General features: G+C 40.0%; 1 protein-coding gene across 3 annotated transcripts in view; it reads right to left on the reverse strand.

The window, feature by feature from the left end:
* METTL24 (methyltransferase like 24) overlaps positions 1 to 24,199 on the reverse strand; it is a 177,968-nt gene that overhangs the window by 111,712 nt on the left and 42,057 nt on the right. For all 3 annotated transcript variants that reach the window (XM_086707576.1, XM_025925950.2, XM_086707577.1), the window contains one exon: positions 16,744 to 16,972. In XM_086707576.1, coding sequence (XP_086563702.1) covers positions 16,744 to 16,972 — 229 coding nt within the window. The remainder of the gene's footprint in view (positions 1 to 16,743; positions 16,973 to 24,199) is intronic.

A 24,199-nucleotide genomic window follows, 5' to 3' on the forward strand; every position in this document is an offset into this window, starting at 1 on the left:
TGGAGCCTGTTTCCGATTCTGTGTCTCCTTCTCTCTCTGCCCCTCCCCCGTTCATGCTCTGTCTCTCTCTGTCCCAAAAATAAATAAAAAACGTTGAAAAAAAAATTTGTGGAATGCAGAAAAAGGAAAAAAGAAAAAAATGTGGAATGCTGTGTAAGTGAATGCTTAAAGTGAAATTTATATCATTGAATGCATACTTAGAGAAGAAAGATCTAATATCAATAATCTAAGTTTCCTCCAAAAGAAACTAGAAAGAGAGCTAATTAAATCCAAAGTAAACAGAAGAAAAGAAGTAATAAGAATCAGATTAGAGATCAATGAAATTGAAAATAGGAAATCAATAGAGAAAATCAGTGAAACCAAAAGCTGGTTCTTTGAAGAGATCTATAAAATCAATAAGCCTCTAGTTGGGCTAGCTAAGCAAAAAAGGAAAACACAAATTACTAATATCAGAAACAAAAGAGAAGAAATCACTACAAATCCTATGGACATTAAAAGGATAATAAAGGAATTCTATGAACAACTCTATGCCCACAAATTTAAAACTTATATGAAATGGGCCAATTTTTTGATAGACAAAATCTGCCAACATTTACACGAGCAGAATCACACTATCTGAATAGGCCTCTATTAAAGAAATTGAATTAATAAGGAGTAACCTTCCAGTGTGGAGCCTGCTTGGGATTCTCTCTCTCCTTCTCTCTCTGCCCCTCTCCTATGTGCTATAAACAAATAGTTAAAAAATAAAAATAATTAGTAACCTTCCAAAACAACACCAGGCCCAGAAGAGTTTACCAATTAATTCCACCAATCATTTATGTAAGAAATTATACCAATTCCTGACAATCTCTTTCAGGGGATAGAAGCAGTAGAAATATTTAAGTATAAGTCTAACAAAATATGTATAAGATCCACATGAGGAAAATCACAAAACTCTCATGAACAAAATAAAAGAAAAACTAAATAAATGGAAAGACAGTCCACCTTTATGGTTAGGGAAGACTCAACACCAAGATGTCAGTTCTTCCTAATTTGATATATAGATTCAGCACAATCCCAATCCAAATTCCAGCACATTGCTTTATGGATGTCAACAAACTTATTCTGAAGTTTATATGGAAAGACAAAAGACCCAGACCAGCCACTGCAATATCGAAGGAGAAAAACACAGCTGAAGACTGACAGTATCCAACTTCAAGACTTACTATAAAGCTATTGTCATCAAGACAGTTTGTTATTGGCAAAAGTATAGACAGATCAATGGAACAAAATAGAGAGCCTAGAAATACACCCACATATAAATAGAGTCAACTGATTTTTGACAAAGGAGCAAAGGACAGCATTGGAGGAAAACAGAATTTTTCAATGAATGGTGCTGAACATCCACATACAAAAAAAAAAAAAAAAGAATCTGGACAGACCTTATATCTCTCACAAGAACTAAAATTCAAAATGGAGGATAGACCTAAATGTAAAACACAAAACTATAAAACTCCTAGAAGATAACATAGGAGAATATCTAGATGACCTTGGATTTAACAGTGACTTTTTAGATAACACCAGAGGCACAATCCATGAAAGTAACAACTGATAGGCTGGACTTCATTCAAATTAAAAACTTCTGTTCTGTGAAAGAAAATATCAAGAGGATGAAAAGACAAGATACAGACTAGGGAAAAAAAAAGCATTTGCAAAAGACACATCTGGTAAAGGACTGTTATCCAAAATATACAAGCAACTCTTAAAATTCAACAATTAAAAAACCAACAGCCAGCTTTAAAAATGAGCCAAAGGACTGAACAGACACTTGCCAAAGGAGATATACAGATGGGAAATAAGCATATGAAAAGATGCTCCACATCATATGTCATCAGAGAAATAGAACTTAAAACAATGATGAGACACCACCATGCACCTATTAGAATGACCAAAATCTGGAACGCCAGATGCTGGCAAGGATGAGGGGCAAGAGGAACTCTCATCATTGCTGGGAGGGATGCATAATGGGATGGTACAGTCACTTTGAAAGACAGTTGGAAGTTTCTTACAAAACTGAGCATACTCTTGCCATACGATCCCCAAAGTAATTGAATGTTCCCACATAAACCTGCATGTGGATGTTTATAGCAATTGTATATGTAATTGCCAAAACCTGGAAGCAACCAAGAGGTCCTTCAGTAGCTGAATACATAAATAAACTGTGGTACATCCAGACAATGGCATATTAGTCAAAGTTAAAAAGAAATGAGTTATCATGCCATGAAAAGACATGGAGGAAACAAATGCGTATGACTAAGTGAAAGAAGTGAATCTAAAAAGACCACATACTTTATCATTCAAACTGTATGGCAATCTGGAAAGGGCAAAACTGTGGAGACAGTAACAAGATCAGTGGTTGCCAGCAGTTTGGGGTGGCAGGAGGGGGAGGTCAATAGATGAGACAGAGGATTTTTAGGGCAGTGAAAATATTCCCTATGATATCATGGTCATGGATACATGTCATTATACATTTGTCCACAGCCACAGAATGTACGACACCAAGAGTGAACTGTAACGTAAACTATGAACTTTGGGCGATTACAACGTGTCAATGTGGGTTCGTCAATTGTAACAACTGGACCATTCTGGTGGGGAATGCTGATAATGGCGGATGCTGTGCATGTGTGGGGGCAGGGGTATATGGGAAATCTCTGTACCTTCCCCTCAGTTTTGCTGTGAACTTAAAACTGCTCCAAAAAAATAAAGTCAATAACAAAAGGGAAATAATCGCATAGTATACACAGTACGATCTCATTTGAATTTTGTTAAAATATATTTACCATAGTGAGAAAAAGTCTGAGAGACTTCATATATTAATAGTAGTTATCCCAATGGTAGAATTACATGTGATTTCAATTTTCATCCTTTTACTTTCTGTGATCTCTATTATCTAAATTTTCTCCCTGGAACAAATAACATTTCTATAATTAAAAATATTAAAAGGTTTTAAGAACAGCTTCATGGATGAGACAGCATTTTAAATAGATTTGAAAGGCAGGTGAGGGGCACCTGGGTGGCTCAGTGAGTTAAGTGTCTAACTTCGACTTAGGTCATGATCTCATGGTTCATGGGTTCAAGCCCTGTGTCAGGCTCTGTGCTGACAGCTCAGAGCCTGGAGCCTGCTTCGGATTCTGTGTCTACCTTTCTCTCTGCCCCTCCCCCGCTCACTCGCTCGCTCTCTCTCTCTCTCAAAAATAAATAAAACATTAAAAACAAAAAAAGAAAGAAAACTAGGTGAAATTTTTGTTTGCTCAGAAACAGAGAAAATATTAGTGATAAAAGGAATTGTGGCTGAAACTCTTTGGGGTGAGAAATTTTAGGCAAGTTGGAAGTAAAACTGTCTAGTTAAGTTAGAGAACCGAATACCTGCAGGGAAGCGGTAGAAAATAGGGAGGTTGGAAAACTGAATTGAGACCTTGCACATCAGCTGAGATGTTTATACTTAACACAGTAGGTAGCTCAGGAGAGAAACAATAAAGACAGAGGCAGGCAACAGCACTTCTTTCATTTAGTCAGAAAATTCTTATCCAGAATATTCTTGAGCACTTAGTTTAGCCAACTGTTGGTATTATATTTGATATGTCTCCAAAAAGGAATCAAAATAATAACAATAAATAATAATAAATAAAAACAGGGTGTTTCAAAGATTGAGAAGTCAACCTAAAGAAAATACAATGTCATAAGGCAAATGTAATAGAAAGTATTATAGAATCATTGCTATATAAAACACTTTCAAAGACATCAATACTCACCACCCAAATGATTTCCCAAAAATTTACTCAAAAAGCTTGTGGCACTTTAAGTACTTATGCCCAGGGATGGACATGGGAACTCCAAGATTTCTACCAATGTCATGAAGCAGGTGGACTATTTGAAATTCACACCAATTATATTTATGACTATCACTGTAGAAAGATCGATCCTAAGGACATTGCAGTGGTGTCTGGACAGCAGATTCATACTGCTGTGTTCTACACACTTCCATAATCCAATCCAGAATATGGATTCAGTTTAATGTTTTCTGGAGTAAATGGTTGACCAATTGGAGATTCCCCACTAATTACTAAGAAAGCAAAAGATCAAAAAAATATACCAAATGGTCCATACCATAATATTCCATTCTAGGTATTTTAATATTGGTCTAAAACATTTCATATCAATCCAACTTAATAACTATTTAAAAAACAGCTCCCATCTGGGAAGCAGCTGGCCAGGCACTCTTCTAGGCCCTTACAGGCCTTTTTGTCTTTAATCCCAATGGTTTTTCTCAGAAGGGATTATCATCCCCATTTGACGGAAAAATAACACATGGCTCAGAGGGCTTAATTTACCCTCTGAGGTGAATAAGAGGGCTTATACACACAACTAACAGGAGATTAAGCTAACGCTAGGGTCTTTTTGGATGAGAGCTAGCGACCCTTCCCCTGGACAACATGGCCCAGTACTTGCCACCTGCCCCCAGAGCACCATTCTGAAAATGTCATCATTTTCCTGGGCCAATGAAATGTGTTCCTGGGCCAATACTATGACCAGAGCAACTGACAGAAACCTCAGGACTCATTTCAGACAGATAACTGGATTTCTCTAGTTTATCAGAATAATAATGCGGTGGCAAACAGCAAAACCAATAAAAATTTCTATTTTTGTGGCCAGCCTCTATGCCTCCATTGCCAACAAAACTGTTTTTAAATTGGGTAGAATAATAACTATGTCTTTCATTGGGTTGGGGATCAGGTTAACAGATTGCTTTCATAAAACCAGAAACAAGAAATTTAAGTCTATGAATATAATGCCTTATACATTTTAAATATCTGAAATTCCCTTTAAAAATCTCAAGAATTAAATTGCAATTTAAGATATCTATAAATAGCATGGAATTGAGCAAAATGCTACTGATTTAAGCCAAATGAGAAAATGAGCAAGAGGCCCTTTTGCTATCTTTATAGAACAAAATTCTTTAGGGACTAGAGGCAGTGTTCTAAGAATAGGAAGAACATTTTCTCCCTGAATATCCCCACCGTTCCCTAACTTCACTACACTTTCATCCTACATCTGCAGGCAGCTTTCTTTTTTTCTCCCCCAAAGAAAAGGCAGAAACATATCTGGTGGAAATATCTCAACATCTCTGGATATTAGATGAGATACAGAATAAGAAACACTACTGGAAAATACTTTCCATACTCTCGCCAGAGATCAATAGACGCAACCAAGGAAAAGCTAGCAATCTATTAAACTCTTTTGCTGCCCTCCTATGCCATTCCTGCAGAACAGAGGGGAGCTGAATATCAGGAAACAAACAAAGGAAAGGGGTCTAACCACCAAGGGTCTGAATGGCTCATTCACCCACCCACCAAACATTCATCAAGTCCCCACTATGGACTAGGCATCAGGAATACAAAAATAAATGGCATATTAGATGGATTTCTCTATTAAATACTCCCATAGCACATCATACTTCTTTGTAGCACTCTTTACAGGATCACATTTCTGTTTTTCAGTTACGTTAAATCTTTTTTATTTATTTTGAGAGCGAGAGACAGCCTGAGAGAGAGAGAGAGAGAGAGAGCGAGAGCATGAGGGGGGCAGAGAGAGACAGAGACAGAGACAGAATCCCAAGCAGGGTCCATGCCATCAGCCAAGAGCCCAATGTGGGGCTCGAACTCATGAACCGCAAGATCATGACCCAAGCTGAGATCAAGAGTCGGACACTTAACCAACTAAGCTACCCAGGCGCCCTGCTACATGCTAAATCTGAAGAGACTTGTTTATGGGAATGTTAAATGGTACAGCTACTATGAAAAACTGTATGTCAGGTTCTCAACAAAATTAAAAATAGATTCCCATAGGATGCAGCAATTTCATTTCTGGGTATATATCCAAAACAACAGAAAGCAGGGTCTTGAAAAGATATTTGCAAACCCATACTCATAGAAGCGTTACTCACAATAGGCAAAAGGTAGAAACAACCCAATGGTCCACTGACACATGCAAGGGAATATTATTCAGACTTAAAAAGCACGGAAAACCTGAAACATGCAACAACATGGATGAACCTTGAGGACATTATGCTGAGTGCAATAGGCCAGTCATAAAAGCCATATACTGTATGATTTCACTTATATGAGGTACCTAGAAGCATCAAATCCATTGAAACAGAAAATAAAGTGGTGGTTGCCAAGGGCTGCAGGAGGGAGGGAATTAGTGTTTAGTGGGAATAGACTTTCAGTTTTGCAAGATGAAAATGTTCTAGAGATTGGATGCACAACAATGTGAATATGCTGATGGTTCCTGCTTTACAGTGGTTTCACTCAGGACTTTTCGAGTTTACCATGGTGCAAAAGCGATACGCGTTCAGTAGAAACCATACTTCGTGTTTTAATTTTGATCTTTTCCCTGGCTGGCAATATGTAGTATGACCCTTTCTCCAGCACGCAGTCAGCCATGCGATCACAAGGGTCAACAACCCATACACTTACAACCATTCTGTATCTATACAACGATTCTGTTTTTCACTTTCTGCATTCAATAAATTACGTGAGATATTCAGCACTTTATTATAAAATAGGTTTTGTGTTAGGTGATTTTGCATTAACTGTAGGTTAATGTAAGTGTTCTGAGCACACTTAAGGTAGGCTAGGCTAAGCTATGATGTTTAGTAGGTGTGTTAAATGCGAGTTCAACTTATGACAGTTTCAGTTTACAAAGAGTTTATCAGGACATAACCCCATCTCAAGTCGAGGAAGATCTGTACTTACTATCCACTTGAAAATGGTTCAGATGGTAAATTTTATGTTATGTGTACTTTACCACATTTTAAAATTTTTTCTAATTTCATAAAGAGTTTTTCCCCTGTAGTTTCATTATTTAAGCACCATACTTGCATATGGAAGATGCTTAATAAGTCTTTATTGAATGGACAGATGACAAGGGAGGAATGGATGGACGGATGAATGGACTGGACAGACAGATGGGAATATGAACGGAGGTGCAACATCAACCAATAATTAGTACGCCATGTGAACATAGAGAAATGGACCCTGTGACTATGAAGAAGGGAAGAATTGTGGTTATGGTTGATTTTGATATAATATTTGCCATATAGAGCTACTTTGTGTTATCTACCAAAGGCACAAAAAAAATTACCAGAAATTTAATTCTTTCTAGTTGAATAATTCTATTTTTTTCTCTTATTTCTCTTCACTACAGTATAATCTGTTGTCTGGCCTAGATGAAATTAAAAGAGAAAGATCCATTTCCTGTCACCTTTGCTCCTTCTGGCACCTCTTTTAATCCAAAAGGGTAATGTGAAATAAAGCTTACGCTCAACACCACAGAAGACGAGAGCAGATGATAAATTGCTTGCCCATAAGTTATTAATCAGCTATCCTCCAGGGCTTAGTGTTATAAAGCGGTGTCGTGTAATAAACAGCAGGCAAAAAGGATAATCTCCATTTTCTGACTCTGGAGTGCAGGCATGTGCTATAAAACTAAATTGACATCTGTTAGCAGGCTCGTCACATGGATGGTTTTTTCCTGCAGAATCTGGAATAAATTAAAGCTTAAAATAAAACTTGGAACAGAGAGGCCGCTTTACATAATTCCTTCTAATGGTGTGCTGATTTTAAAGAGGAGTTCTTATAAGAAATGTTTCATTATCATTTTAATTGCAAAACTGTTGAATGCCACTCCATGCTGGGAAATTAGTGTTTTTATAAGGTCCTTATGTTTTTAACTAAAAAGCGGCAAGTGAAACCTTCCTTTCCTTATATTTTCACTGGCTGGAAAAGAAATCAAGTTTTACCTCCACATAAAACTATGCCCACTTTCCGGCCAAGCACCTGGAGCCTGTTTTCATGGGGGGTTGGTTATGCACGGGCACTTCAGAGAACCGGCATGGCTGAGCTCCCCAGGCAGAAATGGCTGGCCGGGATGTGACCTCACAGGGTTTGCTCAAGAATACACATCCTCAGGGGCGCCTGGGTGACTCGGTCGGTTAAGCGGCCGACTTCGGCTCAGGTCATGATCTCACGGTCCGTGAGTTCGAGCCCCGCGTCGGGCTCTGTGCTGACCGCTCAGAGCCTGGAGCCTGTTTCGGATTCTGTGTCTCCCTCTCTCTGTGACCCTCCCCCGTTCATGCTCTGTCTCTCTCTGTCTCAAAAATAAATAAACGTTAAAAAAAAAATTTAAAGAATATACACCCTCAGAGGATTCACTAATATGATAACAAGTTCTGGGGCCTCTTACTGTCAAAAAGCATTAAGCACTTTTTAACACGTATAAAATAAATGGCAGAGTGTCATGACCCGGCGAAACCGAGCTGTGCAACGCTAAACATAACATTCTTCTATCGAACCACAATCTCCTTTACAGAAGGGAGTCACACAGAGGGAAACCTTTGTGGACACCTGAAGCTAAGAACCCCTCTGCTTCCTCAGGATCTATTTGGTTCTCCTTCCCAAAACTCTGTCAAAATGGCAGAATTCTCAAGTACGCCCACCCTGGGACACAGCAGTGAAGAAAAACAAATGCCATTCACTGGAGCCTAATGTCCTCTGTGTGTGAAATCATCCCCTTTATGTAATAATACTGGACCCCTTTGAAAATCTCAAAGAAGCGACAATCAGTCAAAATGCTCTGTTTTATGTAAAATCACAATTCTAGGCTCATGAAAATACTCCATTCATTTCTCTCACCAACATGAGTTTATTTGCCTGCACAACCTTCTTAAATGGCAGGGGTCATATCACACACCTTATAATAGGGAAAACTGAGGCACAAAGAAGAAAGGAACTTGGTGAAGAGACAGAGAAGGAGGACACAGAACCTCACTCAACCTCCTGCTTCTTTTTTTTTAATATAATTTATTGTCAAATTGGCTTCCATACAATACCCAGTGCTCATCCCAACAAGTGCTCTCCTCAGTGCCCATCACCCACTTTCCCCTCTCTCCCACCCCCATCAACCCTCAGTTTGTTCTCTGTATTTAAGAGTCTCTTATGGTTTGCCTGTCCCTCCCTCTGTGTTTGTAACTATTTTTTCCCCTTCCCTTCCCCCATGGTCTTCTGTTAAGTTTCTCAAGATCTACATATGAGTGAAAATACATGATACCTGTCTTTCTCTGACTTATTTCACTTAGCATAATACCTTCCAGTTCCATCCACGTTGCTGCAAATGGCAAGATTTCATTCTTTCTCATTGCCAAGTAGTATTCCATTGTATATAAAAACCATATCTTCTTTATCCATCCATCAGTTGATGGACATTTAGACTCTTTCCATAATTTGGCTGTTGTTGAAAGCGCTGCTATAAACATTGGGGTACAAGTGCCCCTATGTATCAGCACTCCTGTATCCCTTGGGTAAATTCCTAGCAGTGCTACTGCTGGGTCATAGGGTAGATCTATTTTTAATTTTTTGAGGAATCTCCACAGTGTTTTCCAGAGTGGCTGCACCAGTTTGCATTCCCACCAACAGTGCAAGAGGGTTCCCATTTCTTCACCTCCTCGCCAGCATCTACAGTTTCCTGATTTGTTTATTTTAGCCACTCTGACTGGTGTGAGGTGGTATCTCAGTGTGGCTTTGATTTGTATTTCCCTGATGATAAATGACATTGAGCATCGTTTCATGTGTCTGTTGGCCATCTGGATGTCTTCTTTGGAAAAGTATTTATGTCTTCTGCCCATTTCTTCATGGGGTTATTTGTTTTTCAGGTGTGGAGTTGGATGACTTCTTTACAGATTTTGGATACTAGTCATTTTATATGCAGCAGGGGAAGGGGGATCTGCAAATGGAAGACTCAGCCACTGAAGTCCTCTCTACACATTGACACTCCTCACAGGTTGATCTTCATATTACCTGGGTCAGAGTTAGGTGGGGGTTGGTTAAAAATGCAGGTTCGGGGCACCTGGGTGGCGCAGTCGGTTAAGCGTCCGACTTCAGCCAGGTCACGATCTCGCGGTCCGTGAGTTCGAGCCCCGCGTCAGGCTCTGGGCTGATGGCTCAGAGCCTGGAGCCTGTTTCCGATTCTGTGTCTCCCTCTCTCTCTGCCCCTCCCCCGTTCATGCTCTGTCTCTCTCTGTCCCAAAAATAAATAAACGTTGAAAAAAAAATTAAAAAAAAAATGCAGGTTCTCGAACACTACTTGGCAATAAAAGGAATAAAAATACTGACATCCACAACATGGATGAATCTCAAAAGGCCAGACAAGACAAGGAAACTCTGCAAAGACCCCGGAAGTCAAGTAACCCACTGAACTCCATGTGACCCTGCGTCTCTCCTACTCAGGAGTAGCTTCCTTAGGAGAAGCTTCCTTAGAAGCAGAGCTGGAGCTAGAATTCTAGACCAGCCCTATCCAACAGAACTATGATGCAAGCCATGTCGGTAAACCACAGTTTTAAGAACTAAACCAGGTGTAGCATTAACTTTAATAAACCACCTGATTTAACCACCCCCCCCACCCCCCCGTCAAAAATGCAGGTTCTCTGGCTCCATGCCATACCAGCTGAGAATCTCTAAGGTTGGCTCTGGGTTCGACAGTTTAATCAAGGTCCCTGGGTGATCAGATTATTTGCTTGTGCTGTTATTTTTGGTTTGTTTTCCAGTATTCCCAATTCTAACACTGAGATCTGAGAACCACTCAGTTGTACAGGTGGGAGTGGGTCTCTGGATTCCAGAGCACGGTTCACACGCAACCTTGCCAGTCATGGCTTCTGCCCAAGGAAAACACATCAAAGAAAAAACAAACCAGGGATAAATCCACATGTACCTAGCTCATTCTTCAAAACAGGCTTTATAATCTATATGCTAGCTAAATACGGAATGGTTTGAAAATCACTAAGGGCCCGGAAATTTGCCTCACAGCAAATCTCACCATTATAGATGAGTGAAAAGGGTAAAAAGCCGACACTCACTTCCTGCATATCGAGTGCCGAAGTTCTCAACCCACGTGCTCACGATGGCTCATCCTTTGGGACCACTACAGGTTGATGGAGACAGAAAGATGTGTCTGCATTACAAATTGCAATTCAGGAATGTAACTGACTCATTACTCCTAAATTGCTACTGGCTTATTTCACAGACACATAGCCTTGTCATGGTTAAATAGCAATTCTGCAAGACGAAGTTGCCTTCGAATACCCAGAAAGATACACACCTCTCTTTGAAAAAGGAGTATCAACACGTCTAAACAGAAGATTGCACCAGGCCCTAAAAGAATCACCTGGACTTCTACCTTTACCATAGTATATCTTGTTTCCGTGGCGTTTCCCACCCAAATGTTCTTCTGAAACATCGGTGGCTAAGGCCTCTGGATGCTCTAACTGCTGCTTATTAATGCTGCAGTAGGCTGTGTGAAAAGACAAAGCATTCAAACTTTGATACTCTGCATCTTATTTAGGAAGGTACTAGGTAGAAAGTCAGATCAAGTATCATAGATTTCCTGAGCACTTCACCAGATGGTTGGAATGGGATCCCACAGGAGTCCCACTCTTAAGCCATATACTGCTTAGTGAGGAACACACATCTGAGATGCAGGGGTCCAGCTGGAGGCTTAACCATTAGTCATTTAGAACTCGGGCCCGTCTGGGCCTTGAACTGGTGTGGGAGACCACTAGGAGACTTTTATTTTTAATGTTTATTTTGAGAGAGAGAGAGAGAGAGAGAGAGAGAGAGAGAGAGGGAATGGGGGAGGGGCAGAGAGCAAGAGAGAGGGAATCCCAAGCGCAGAGCCTGACGAAGGGCTCCATCCCAGGAGCTCCAAGATCGTGACCTGCGCCAAAATCAAGAGTTGGACGCTCACCAGACTGAGCCACCCGGGCACCCGATGAGACAGTTTTACAGAAGAGCTTCCCTCCTGCGAAAAACAAATTTGTTCCAAGAAAACAGCAAGTCCAATACAGACATGTGGTGCATAGGCTGGCACGGGAACGGGAAAATGATCTGGAGCACAGCACAGCATCTGTGCCTCATGCCACCCTTGGCAGAGACTCGGGCTGAGAGTGGAGGGCATCAGAACACAAAGTGGCCCAGGGCTGGGCTTCCGGGAGGGGGGAAATCAACCGCTAGTAAATATCCTCTGCCAACAGGCCTTGCTAGTCACTGTATGGTCCCCAACCAGCAGCCTCAGCAGGGCCAGGTAGCTTGCTAGGAATGCAGAATCTTGGGTCCCACCCCAGAATTCGGAATTAACATCTGCATTTTAGTTAGATCCCCAGATGATTCACATACACAGTAAATATGAGCGAGAATGGCATGGAATAGGATTTGGGTCAGTACAAGTAAGTACTTCAAACTCTTGTGTTTGTTAGGTATTTTTAGTATGCTTCAGAAAACATAACTAAGCCAGTTTACTCGTGAGTTCCACGGATATTATTTCTCCAGATAATTCTAAGAAAGGTGACGCGCCTTCTTCCTTCTTCCCTAAAGGGAAGATGCACCCCTCCCCCACGCCAAACACAAACCAAAAAGAGAAAATTATGAGAGAGAGAGAGAGAGAGAGAGAGAGAGAGAGAGAACACGACATAAACTAAAACTGTATTGAAAAAGACAGGAATGTGGAATGACATTTCACATAAATAGTTATCAAAAAACAAAACAAAACAAAAAAACTGGCACGGCAGAACTAATAGCAGACAAAATAGAATTTCAGGTAAAGAAAATTTCTGGGAATGAAAAGTGACATAATATACACGTGGAGCCGAATCTTCTTCCTGAATCTATCCTTTTCCATTGCCAGCATTAAAGCAGGAGTATTATTCCCAAGACGCATTCCACTCTAGGCCAGTATCAACATCTTGTTTATATTTGCCGATTCGATAAGCAAAAGAAAAGGGAATCTTTCTGTAGTTCAATTTCAAAGTCCGGGTTCGCCCCAGCACAGCGGGGATCACACAACAGAGCTGACTTCTCATGATCCCTGGGGAGCCGGAGGGGTAGGAGGTGGAGGGCCGGGAAGCAGGCCCCGCCCCCTCCAGTGAGGGTACCTGCGGCCACTCAGCCCAAGACAGCGGCCCCACCCACCAGGGGAGGACCCGCGCCCGCACCCGCACTGAGCAGGCATCGGTCCCTCCGACCCGCAGCCCAAGGCCCCATGCTCCACTTCTGCTCTGTATTAATTCTCAGCAGCTTATTTAATTTATCTACAGTACAGTGTTTTCTTTCTACACAATCGCCAGCAAAGCTGTTCAGCGCCCCAGGGCAGCAGACAGAAACAGTTCTCTACCACCACGTCTGAAGAACCAATTGCCCTTCAGTGTCACCCAGAGCTTTCATTAAAAACTCTTGAGTGGAATTAGGTGCAGTTAGCAACTTCCAGGGAAATCTGACATATTTTCCCTGAAAACAAAGAAAGAAAACAGAAATGTTTTCTATAGAGTTTTGTAAAAACTTACTGAAGTTGTTTTTAAAAATCCTTTGAATTTAAATCATCATTTTTCAATCGTGCTGTCTTCTCTGATGTACTTCTCAAAAACAATCCATCCAGGTAGTGTCATTGCGATTACACTCGCGATCAAAATGAGCACCAGAGTGGTTAAATGACTTGCCCATCGCCAAAAATCACCACCGCGAGAACCGGCGCCTCAAATGTAAATTACTGAGCTTCCAGAGTCAAAGTCTAAGGCAGTCCTGTTATTCATATTATCATCAGCATGGCTAAGACTGAAAGTAGTAACTTCTCTTTCATCAGCCTGGATCATTTAGGATGCTCTGTGTCATAGAGACTTTAGGGAAAAAGCACACAGTACAATTAATATGAGCAGAAATTTCAGATTCGATATTTCTAGTCCCATCCTGGAAAAATTCTTATGCATAGTTACAGCAACAAGTACATCAGCAAGGAGAAAACAGTTCATCGTTAATAATACTGGATCCAGGTGCTGTTATGGCTTATGGTTCACATGGTTTTGCTGCTGCTGCTGCTCTCACCTGATGCTTCAAAAGGGCTTTGATTTATAGTTTGAAATTAAAATTACCAAAGGGTTTTTAAAGCAGTGCAAAAGCCACATGCATCTTTCTGTCACCATGGCAGGGGATTGCCTTTCCTTTTTGCCTGAGGGGCTGGAGTCTAGGTATGGATAAAGAGAAGAGGAAAAATCACAGCTTAACACGGAGAACATCGCCAAACTATGTAAAATAGTTTAGCATCGTGAAGTGAAAACAAAACAACCCAAAACCCTCTGGTTTCTAAAATCACTTGCAGAAAAAAATGAGTGAAGAAGGCAAGGCTCATGCACATATTTTAGTGTGTGTGTGTGTGTGTGTGTGTGTGTGTGTGTGTGTGTGTGTTTTCTATTTGCTTTCCTGCCAGAGCCACATCCTATTGACCAGTGTCTGTACACATGCAGAAAAATGAAAACAGACTTTGCTTGCTGCAGGCCAGAAATGCAGTTTCCTTTTATCTGACACCGCATAGCTTTTAGAGGCATGTTTCTAATGGAAGCAATCAGTCACCAGTGGGTTTCATTTTTCTTGCTTTGTTTTAAAGCATTCAAATACACACACACACACACACACACACACACACACACACACACACCTATGAAAGTGTATCAGTATCTTTTCAATTCCTCAATAAGGAATTTTTAAAGCAGCAAATATATACCTGGCAATTCTGAGTCAGATCACTTTTATGGGTTTTTTTTTCCCAATTTTTTTATTGTGGTAAAATACACAAAACATAACATAAAACTTACCATCTTAACCATTTTTAGTTTTAAAATGTTTTAAATAGTGGTGGCTGGGTGGCTTAGCCAATTGAGAATCCGACTTCGGCTCAGGTCATGATCTCGCAGTGCATGAGTTTGAGCCCTGCGTCTGGCTCTGTGCTGACAGCTCAGAGCCTGGAGCCTGCTTCCGATTCTGTGTCTCCCTCTCTCCCCACCCCTCCCCAGCTCAGACTCTGTCTCTCTTGCTCTCTCAAAAATAAAAAAAAATTAAAAAATTTTTAATGTTTTTAAATAAGTACTTATCAGAATATTTTTAATTTAATAATGCTTTAATGTTAATTTTTAAAAAAAATAAGTAGCCTTAGGAATATAAAAAATCCTTTGGAACATTTAACCTTTTTAGGTACCACTATATATATTTCCGCTGTCTTAGGAGCAGTGTAAAAGACTGTATGCTTCATCAGCAGCATAAAGGTTTGCCCACTGCAGCTCCTAGGCAGTTAAACAAACACAATGCGGGTGCATACCTGGGTATCTGAAAACACACTTTTCGTAGGAAACGTGGCTTAGATAAATTATATCCACATGTCATTTTTCAAAGCCCTATTTTATCCTCACATTTACCAAATCGTTTGCTACTATATTAGCGAAAAAAGCAGTCTCTATTCAGTCTTTAAAGAGTGAGGGTAGACAGGGCCAAGGTGTACAGAACATCATGGTAGAGCAACAAGAGTCCCAAATGAGCACAAAGAAGCTGTAGTTAGCTCTTTGAATATCCGAGAGCTGACACATTAGAGATTCAAGCCTGTAATTTTCAGCTGCCAAAAAACAGGTCTTTGAAGGTAACAGGTAGCAAAAAGAAAATGAAGTGCTGAACAATGCTCTCACATCAGTTTCTGTTTAGAGATTTTTACCCCCCCCCCCCATCCTATATATGTTTCATTTAGGCTCCTAATTATTAAATGCTAGTGACCGTCCATGGCAGAGCAAAATACAAATCAACAGTTAATCACATGTCAAAAGAGCAGCAAATTCTTTGAAATCGTTCTTGAAGAAGCTCCAGCTGTCCAATTAAAGGGAAGTTGTTTGTGTGTGTGTGTGTGTGTGTGTGTTTTAAGAAGGAGGAGGAGGAAGTGGAGCAAGAGGGAGCGGAGAAGAAAAAGAACAACGCAGAGGAAAAGCCCTTTTGTTAAAGATCAAGGAGCCAACTCAAGTTTAAAATTAAGTTCCATGTACATTGGTTTTCAGAGGCACCCATTTTGGCATGTTCCAAATCACATGCCATCTCTGGCTGAGAACATGAAGGCAAAGTAGGCCGAGCCCAGGCAGGTTAGCAAACAAACGCAAGCCAAGCACACTCAGGAGACTTATCTAGTATTTGCCTACAGAATGCAATTGGCTCAGGTCTACACTAAAAAATTGCTTTCCAGGAACACAGTTCAAAGATTGAGTTTCCTCTTGCTATCCATTCACAATAAAATACTTGTAGGGATTTGACATACTTTTGACACAATTATATCAGTTGCAACACACATAATGTCCATTCAATTTTACAAAGTTCATTTTAATCAAAGATATACATTTTTTTCTGGTCTTTAAGAGCCTAGAAACCCAAAATAGTTGTTAAAACAGTGAGAAACAGGATACATGAGCAATCTCTTATCAAACAAAAACCTGGCTCTGATTACTTTTTGTATTTGAGGCCGACATAAGTAGTTTGCTCTGTCTGAACACTTTAAATCAATTGCCAAATGAAAATGGGACTCTTGAACCTACGCCAGAAGTAGGTTTCTTAGCTCCTTGCCCAGTCTTGGCCAAAACCCTAGCACTACTCAACAGCGACTACAATCTACAAATCAACTTAAGATCTCTGTCCTTGCCAAAACTTCATGTCTGCAGAGCTGATGCTATAAATAATGGTGGGTGAACATCAGTAAAACTGAAACTAGATCCTCAACTATCCAATTCTTGGTTTGCATTTTTTAAAGTTTACGAGTTTGTTCACTTTACTTAATTATAAGATCAAATGAAAAAAATCTCACCTTGTGATGCCCAAATTCATTCAAAATGGTTCCCAGTTTCCTGGTGTTGCTGTGCAGTTTGGGGGCAGCAACAGCTGGATGGGGGTCCCGCCAGTCAATGGACAAGCGGTGATACCAAAGGCGCGGACTCTCCAGAATATGAGCTGATTTAACACTAGGATCAAAACGATGTACTTCACATCCATTGTTGGCCATGCTAACCTCAAATTGGGTATCATCATTCCCCAGCCTATAAAGAAAGAGCGTGGAAATCAATAACAACACAAATATAATGAAGCAAAAGTGCTAGATTGATAAAATGACAATTCTAAGGACAATTTTCTTATTCATATCAAGCTTTCTCCTGTTTTAACACATGGCTAACTGTACACATTCAATAAATCTGCTTCCATCACAAAAAGCATTATAGCTAAAAGCTTCTGGATAAAAAGCAAGCAGAGAAATTATCTGCTAAATGCAGACCAGAGAATCACATGTTCAAACATGTAGAGACATAGCAAATTAATTTTTTTAAGATGTAAACCATAGTAGCAATGAAACAAGTCTATCCAGTAATCTTAAGAGCTTTTCTCAGAATACATCAAAAATAGAAGCGCCAGGATCGGTTCCCTTAGGGAGAGGTGCAGTGTACTAATGAGGTAATTTGTCTCCATTCTAATGGCCATGATGCATGCAGCCTGACTTAAAGACAATATCCGTTGTCTTAGAAGTGGAAATGCATTTTAAAATAGTACAACTAAAGAAGAGGCAAATATGTGTGGTTCTACTGGATCTAGTACCCAAGAAGTAGAAGAGACACCTCACCTAAATTCACATCAACAGGAGGAAGAAATTATGAATTGTACTTAAGTATCCACTTTGTAGCACGTCATGTGAAACATTCATATACTTACACATTTTTAATTTACTCAGACATATTCCTTATTTGGTGGAGTAATATTCATCACTTTGATTAAAGCATCAGCTTGGATGAAAAACATGAGATTAAATGAAAGACGATTTTTTTTTAATGGTGCTTATGGCTTCTTTGCTCAAAATACTATAATTAGATATGGTTTAAGATACCAAAATCTCAAAGGGTATCTATAAGACATTGGCCAAACCTGAACCCAGGGCAGAAATGCTTCATTCTCTTAGACTCCAGTATCGCAGACATTTCGTACTTTGGACATGTACAAGCTCATTGGCTAACAATTATTTACCTGGTATTAGGCAATGAAAATAAGCCTTCAGTACAGAGATCCTCCCTCCACCTAGACATTCTTACTACTCTTATTTGCCTTGTTCTTTCCCTTCACTCCTACTACATTGCTTTTGCCCTCACTGGACGCATGGCATGTCAACCCTCTGCTATCCCTCAGCTACAATTCTGTCTCCCTTGTGGCTAGAAGATGTAGCACCCTTCAAAACTATATCACTCCTTTTACCTGAGAAATTCTGTTTCCTAATTTTCACCTCCTACTGAACCTACTCAACTCAGACGGCAGACTGACTGACTGACTGGCTCTAATTCTGTCCCCCTTCATCCACACTACTGCCATGCTGTGCTCATCATGAGCAGAGCATCCTTTCTTGCCCCTTGATTGTCTGGCTTGATTAGGTGATTTACTTTGTGGAAGGAAGTGACAGTATGCCAGTCCCAAGCCGAGGCTTTAAGTACTTCTGTCCACTCTCGTGGACATCCTCATACCATCCTCATGATGAAAACATACCCTAGATAACTTGCCAGGCTCAGGAAAATAAGAAACATGAGGGGCAGTGATACCCCAGCCAAGTTGCCAAATTTCTATGAAAAGGAGAACTTCCCTTAGCCACCACACCTTGAAATAAAGTCTCCCAGCTGAGCCCAGCCTCCGTCAATGGAAGCCCGCTGATTTGTAGACATACAAGCAAGAATAAATAATGGTTTTAAGCTACTGAATTTTAGAGTGATTTGTTACACAGCAACAGCTAACATATAAACCTGCCATGAAATATAAATCCAAGAGTTGAGCAAAAACTACAAAGCATTTTTTTAGTAGACAGATTTCCTTCTATATCTGTCAGAATGTTGCCACATTCACCTGCCCCAAGAGATTTTTCACTTAACTGAATATGTTGAAACTGAGATGAGGAAACCAGTGTTACTATGGGTCATCCGATGGAAAATGGCAATACTGTAGCTTTCCTAGGAGAACACTATGTCAACAAAGTACTCACTAAATACAATTTATATGTAAGCTTTCAAGAGTAGAGAAATTTGAATAATTTCTTTCTAAGTGAATTTTCAAAATATTAGTTTCAAGGAAACATTCTCTACTCTAAAACATGTATTTTAATTAAGACTTCAAAAACTTTTAGGGATTAAATTAACCACATACGGTTCTGTAACTAACTTTTTTAGTAAGGCACTTTATTACATATTGATGTTTTCAATTTAAACAAGAAATTTTGTAATGAAAAAATAACAAAGACACATAGGAAGAGTTCAAGGAAATAGATAAAATAAAAAGGAAGTTTTCTGCCCCTAGAAATTTTGGCCACTAATTTCCAGAGATAATCACAGTTAGTAATCTTTGTGTATCTTTCCAGAAATTCTCTAGATATGTACAAGTGTTCTTTATTACAGATATCATAAGTACACACATACATATTTAAGTTAATCATCAAATAGTGAAGAACTATTTTGTAGGCACTAAACAAAATGAAACTACTGAAATTTGTAATTTGGGGGTCAACTTATATTACTTTTAGTAAATAAAATACACTTAATACACAAGTGTACTATACTGGAAAGTAATAAGCTGCATTAATTTAATCAATGTCTATAATTCTTACTTCCATTTATTCAAAATGGTACTTCCTCAAGCTTAGTTTAAATTAGCCAAGTTTGTGGTACGTGTAAAAAGCGACAGGAAAGGCAAATGTAATATACATAGGTGTGGCGCCACCTGGCCCAAAGTAGGAAAACCAGGAGTCAAATCCAATCCAGGTAAATGTGCTCCTTATATTGCACCTCACTGTGAATGAGCACAGGACACAGAACCCTGGAAGGAATATTTGTGATCTCGGGGATCTACGAAATCGCCAGTTCCTGGAGGGTAAAGCTCCATAAGGAAGAGAACTGTGTCACTCTTGCTTTTATTTTTTTCGTTTCAAGTTTTTATTTCAATTCCAATTGGTTAACATACAGCATAACATTTTTGCTTCTCTCTGAATCCCAAGTGCTGAGTAAAGAGACAGCAAATCTATAAAATGCTGCCCCAAGTGAGAGAAAACTAGAAAATTATAGGGTCTGGAATTCCTAGAATACATAGTACACAGTAACTAGCATGGCATGGGGTAGGCTATGTTTCGCTGTCTTCTTCATGTATATAAACAAATACTGATAAAGCACTTTAATATGTTTAAGGCACTATACTAGACACCAGAGACAAATTAGTCATAACCCTTGATCTGAAGTTCACAAGTAGTAATGAAGAGAGATTTCTGAACAAATAAATATAGTAAAATTATGAAGTAACCAAAACAAAAATATTACTTACAGCAAAAATGTATTTAGTCTGTAAGGAAATCATTTGCTGCTCTTATTTATCTAGAAAGAGAATTCACTGTAGAAAATCCTACTTTACAGGAATGTTCTACTTATGTGTATTCCATGAAGCAAGACATGTAGATCAGAGGCTTCTATCTCATGATCTAAGACAGTTGTTCCATTCCCTGCCACCACGTCTGCCTTCAAGCCATCAGGAGAAGTAAAAGGGGAATGAAGGTCATGTCTTTTCCTCTTAGGGTATGGCTGAGAAGTTGCACACATCACATGTGCTCATATCTCATTGCTCAAAGCTAGTCATACGGCCACTTGCAGCTTCAAGGAAGGCTAGGGTATGCAGTCTTCAGCAAGGTGGCCAGGTGCCCTGCTAAACTCAGGAGTTCTGTTACCAAAGGAAAAAGGAAAGAATGGATATCGGAGGACAACTGGAAATTCCTGCTACAACCCATTTCTGAAATAGGTAAGCAGTTAATAGGTGTATTCAAATGTATAAGCATTCATGAAGACTATAACCTATCTCTACACGGGGGAGAGAGAAAATTATATAACTAATGCTTATGAGTATTATTCTGCACATGTTAAGCCTAGGGTTTGAGATGGAGACAAGCTCTTCAGCACAGAAAGGGCATCAAATCTGAGAGATTTGTTGAAGAAATAGGAACGGGGAGAATTATAGGACTAAATTTCCACAGGTCACAGAATAACAGTAACCATCTTGACCCCCCTCTTCTGATGCTCAGAGAGCAACAATCAAGATTCCTCAGTGTGGTTGTGTGAGTTGTGCACCCAACAATTCTAGATGGTACCATTCACATCATAGTCACCATAATGATGATTTTCTAGCAGGTGGGGTAGGGGTTCTTGAGGGGGTGCCTCTTCCCAAGTCATATAAAGGTGTCCTTTGGACCAGCTACAGTGCTAGCAACTGCATGCCCTTTAATGCTACTGAAGGGTAGAAGGCATGGATGTGGTACTGTTTCAGGTCTTGGTTATTCTTTTAAAAATATTCCCAAGAGTGTTAAGGTAAGCGTCCTTTATGTTCCCCAGGAATCAAAATGTCCTAGCGCAAACACATGAAGACATGCTCATGACCATTCACCAACATGGAGAAACAAATCAAAATCACAATGAGACACCTCTTCACATCCACTAGGGTAGCTACAATCAAAAAGACCAATAATTACAAATGTCGGCAACAATGTGGAGAAATGAGAACACTCATACATTGCTGGTGGGAATATGAAGTGGCATATTCCCAAAAGAAGCGAAAACTAATGTCTACCGAAAAACCTGCATGTGCATGTTCGTTGCACGATTATTCCCAGTAGCCAAAAAGTGGAAACAACCTAAATGTCTATCAACTGATGAGCAAATAAAATGAGGTGTAGCCATACAATGGAATATTATTCAGCCATAAAAAGATATGAGGTACTGATACCTATTACAACATGGATGAACCTTGAAACCATTATGCTAAGTGAAAAAAAGCCAGTTACAAAAGGCCACATGTTGTGTGCTTCCATTTACATGAAATGTCCACAATAGGCAAATTCATAGAGAGAAAGTAGACTAGTGGTTGCCTACGAGGAGGGGGTGAAAAGCAGGAAATGCTTCAGCTGAATTTGCAAACGACTGCTACTGGGTGTAGGGCTTTCTCTCTGGGGTCATGAAAATGTTCTAAATTTGACTGTAGCGACAAAAAAAACCCCACTGAATTGTATGCCTTACAAGAGTGAATTGTATGGTATGTGAATTATAGCTCAACAAAGCTGCTAAAAATAAATAAAAGCAGATACAGGAAAGGTTTCTAACTGTGACCGTTGAAGGCATCAGGGTTGGAAGAAGTAAGACAATCGTGTTTCCCAGGAGTTTCATGGTCTGTTCTGGGTTTTTCAAAGCATAAATGACACTAAATAGATTAAAAATATGTTATAAATTATTAATTTTTATTAAATAACATTGCGTGAAATGCCAAGATTTTGTCCAAAACATATATTATCAACAGGAATGATAGCACCCCTAATGGGGCAAAATTCCATTCTTGGGAGTCAACAATACCTCCTCTTTTTATATATAAAGCAACATGCAGGGGCGCCTGGGTGGCGCAGTCGGTTAAGCGTCCGACTTCAGCCAGGTCACGATCTCGCGGTCCGTGAGTTCGAGCCCCGCGTCAGGCTCTGGGCTGATGGCTCAGAGCCTGGAGCCTGTTTCCGATTCTGTGTCTCCCTCTCTCTCTGCCCCTCCCCCGTTCATGCTCTGTCTCTCTCTGTCCCAAAAATAAATAAACGTTGAAAAAAAAGTTAAAAAAAAAAAGCAACATGCATATGTTACATAAAAAGATATACAGTTTATCTCTGGCATTAAAATTTCATGGGGAGTGGTGATTAGGAAAAAAAATTATTTAAAAAGGATCCTTGGGTCCATGATTTTCTGATTCCTCATTCATGTATACTATGAGCACCTGCTGTGTTAAACTATTACAAGTTGAAAATGTTTGGCACCTGGAAGTCCCAGCTTTTCTGTGTAAGATACTAGTTGTTGCCTAACCATGTGTCATTTATCAAATGTTCTTCTGTCTTATGCTGAGAATTTATGTCTTGAAACCTAACGGTACCACCAGCCAGAGAACTAAAAAAAAGAGGTGAAGAAGATTTGCTACCAATGTATTGTCTCTTCTCAAGTTTTCTTTTCCACTCTCACTCCCACCTCTGAAAAAACAATCTTTGAAAGGGAGGATAAAATCGGGGATATTTCCCGATTCGTGTTAGCTACCACCCTCCCCAACCCTCCCCCTCCAAGTCACAGAGGAGAAGACTTACAGAGCAGCCACCACCGCAGGCTGAAGAGGTCAAGTACATGATATTATCACCTAAACACACAACCTCTCCTTCCTCTTCTCTTCCCCTTCCTCTGTAACATAACCTTCCTGTACAGCACCTTCCCCTATCTTAATTGGTCTATTCTACCCCATTTCAAGGTTGAAAAGGATCTGATTTTAATTTTCAACTGAACTTCACACAGAGTACACTCTCCTGGAAAAAATGCTTTTACATTAACTGTGGAATAAAGAGCTTTGACTTCTAGTAAAGACATTCCAGACTCTGAAATAAGGTGGAAGTGACTCCTGCTTCAGTTCCTGGGGTGGAGGAAAGGTAGGGAACAGATCAGAATGCAGGACATTCAGCCTTTGTCTTCTGGTCCGTCTGTCCTCCGACTCCTTTCTTCCTCTCTAGGAAAGACACCCCAAGCTATGGCTTTATCAATCATCTTTGGTTGACCTGGGAATGACTGGGCACAGAAGTGGCATAGTCTTGCTGCTGCCAAAGCCCTGGGGCTTCGAGCACTTACTGCCTGGTGTAGGGACCCCATGACCCATCTGCCACCTGCCCTCCCTGCCCATCTCTCAACTATCCCACTACTCCCGAACGCTGACCATCCATGACCCACATTCCCTGTTCTTGTGCCTCATTTTAGGACCGCCACTTCTGGGCTGGGTCTCTTTCTTCTCTATCAATTGAGATGTCAGCTGGCTATTTACCTGCCCCCAGGCAAGCAATTCACCTGAGAAGGGGGTATGCTTGTCCTGATCCTCAGTCCTGAATAACAGTGCAATCAATGTGTGCAACCACAATCCAAAACATCTTTTCTTTTTTTTTTTTTTTTTACCCATCAGAAATATTTTTAGTTCCCCATTTTCAATTAAGCATTTCTAGGTTTTGAATCAAATGTTGGCCCTTATAATCTATTCACGTCTGTTCCCAGTGGAATTCAATTGTTCTTATCTGCTCTTCACAACGTTGAGTTTGAATAGTGAACATTTAGATGAAAATAAGAAACCACCTTTTTACAGGAAGTAATCTGAAATCTTGCAACAAAATTATCTAATGGCCCTGAAGTACAAGGAAAGCAAAAAGGAATTTTAAA

This window comes from Puma concolor, chromosome B2, assembly GCF_028749965.1.
Source record: "Puma concolor isolate L17-30 chromosome B2, mPumCon1.1.hap2, whole genome shotgun sequence".
Lineage (NCBI taxonomy): Eukaryota > Metazoa > Chordata > Mammalia > Carnivora > Felidae > Puma > Puma concolor.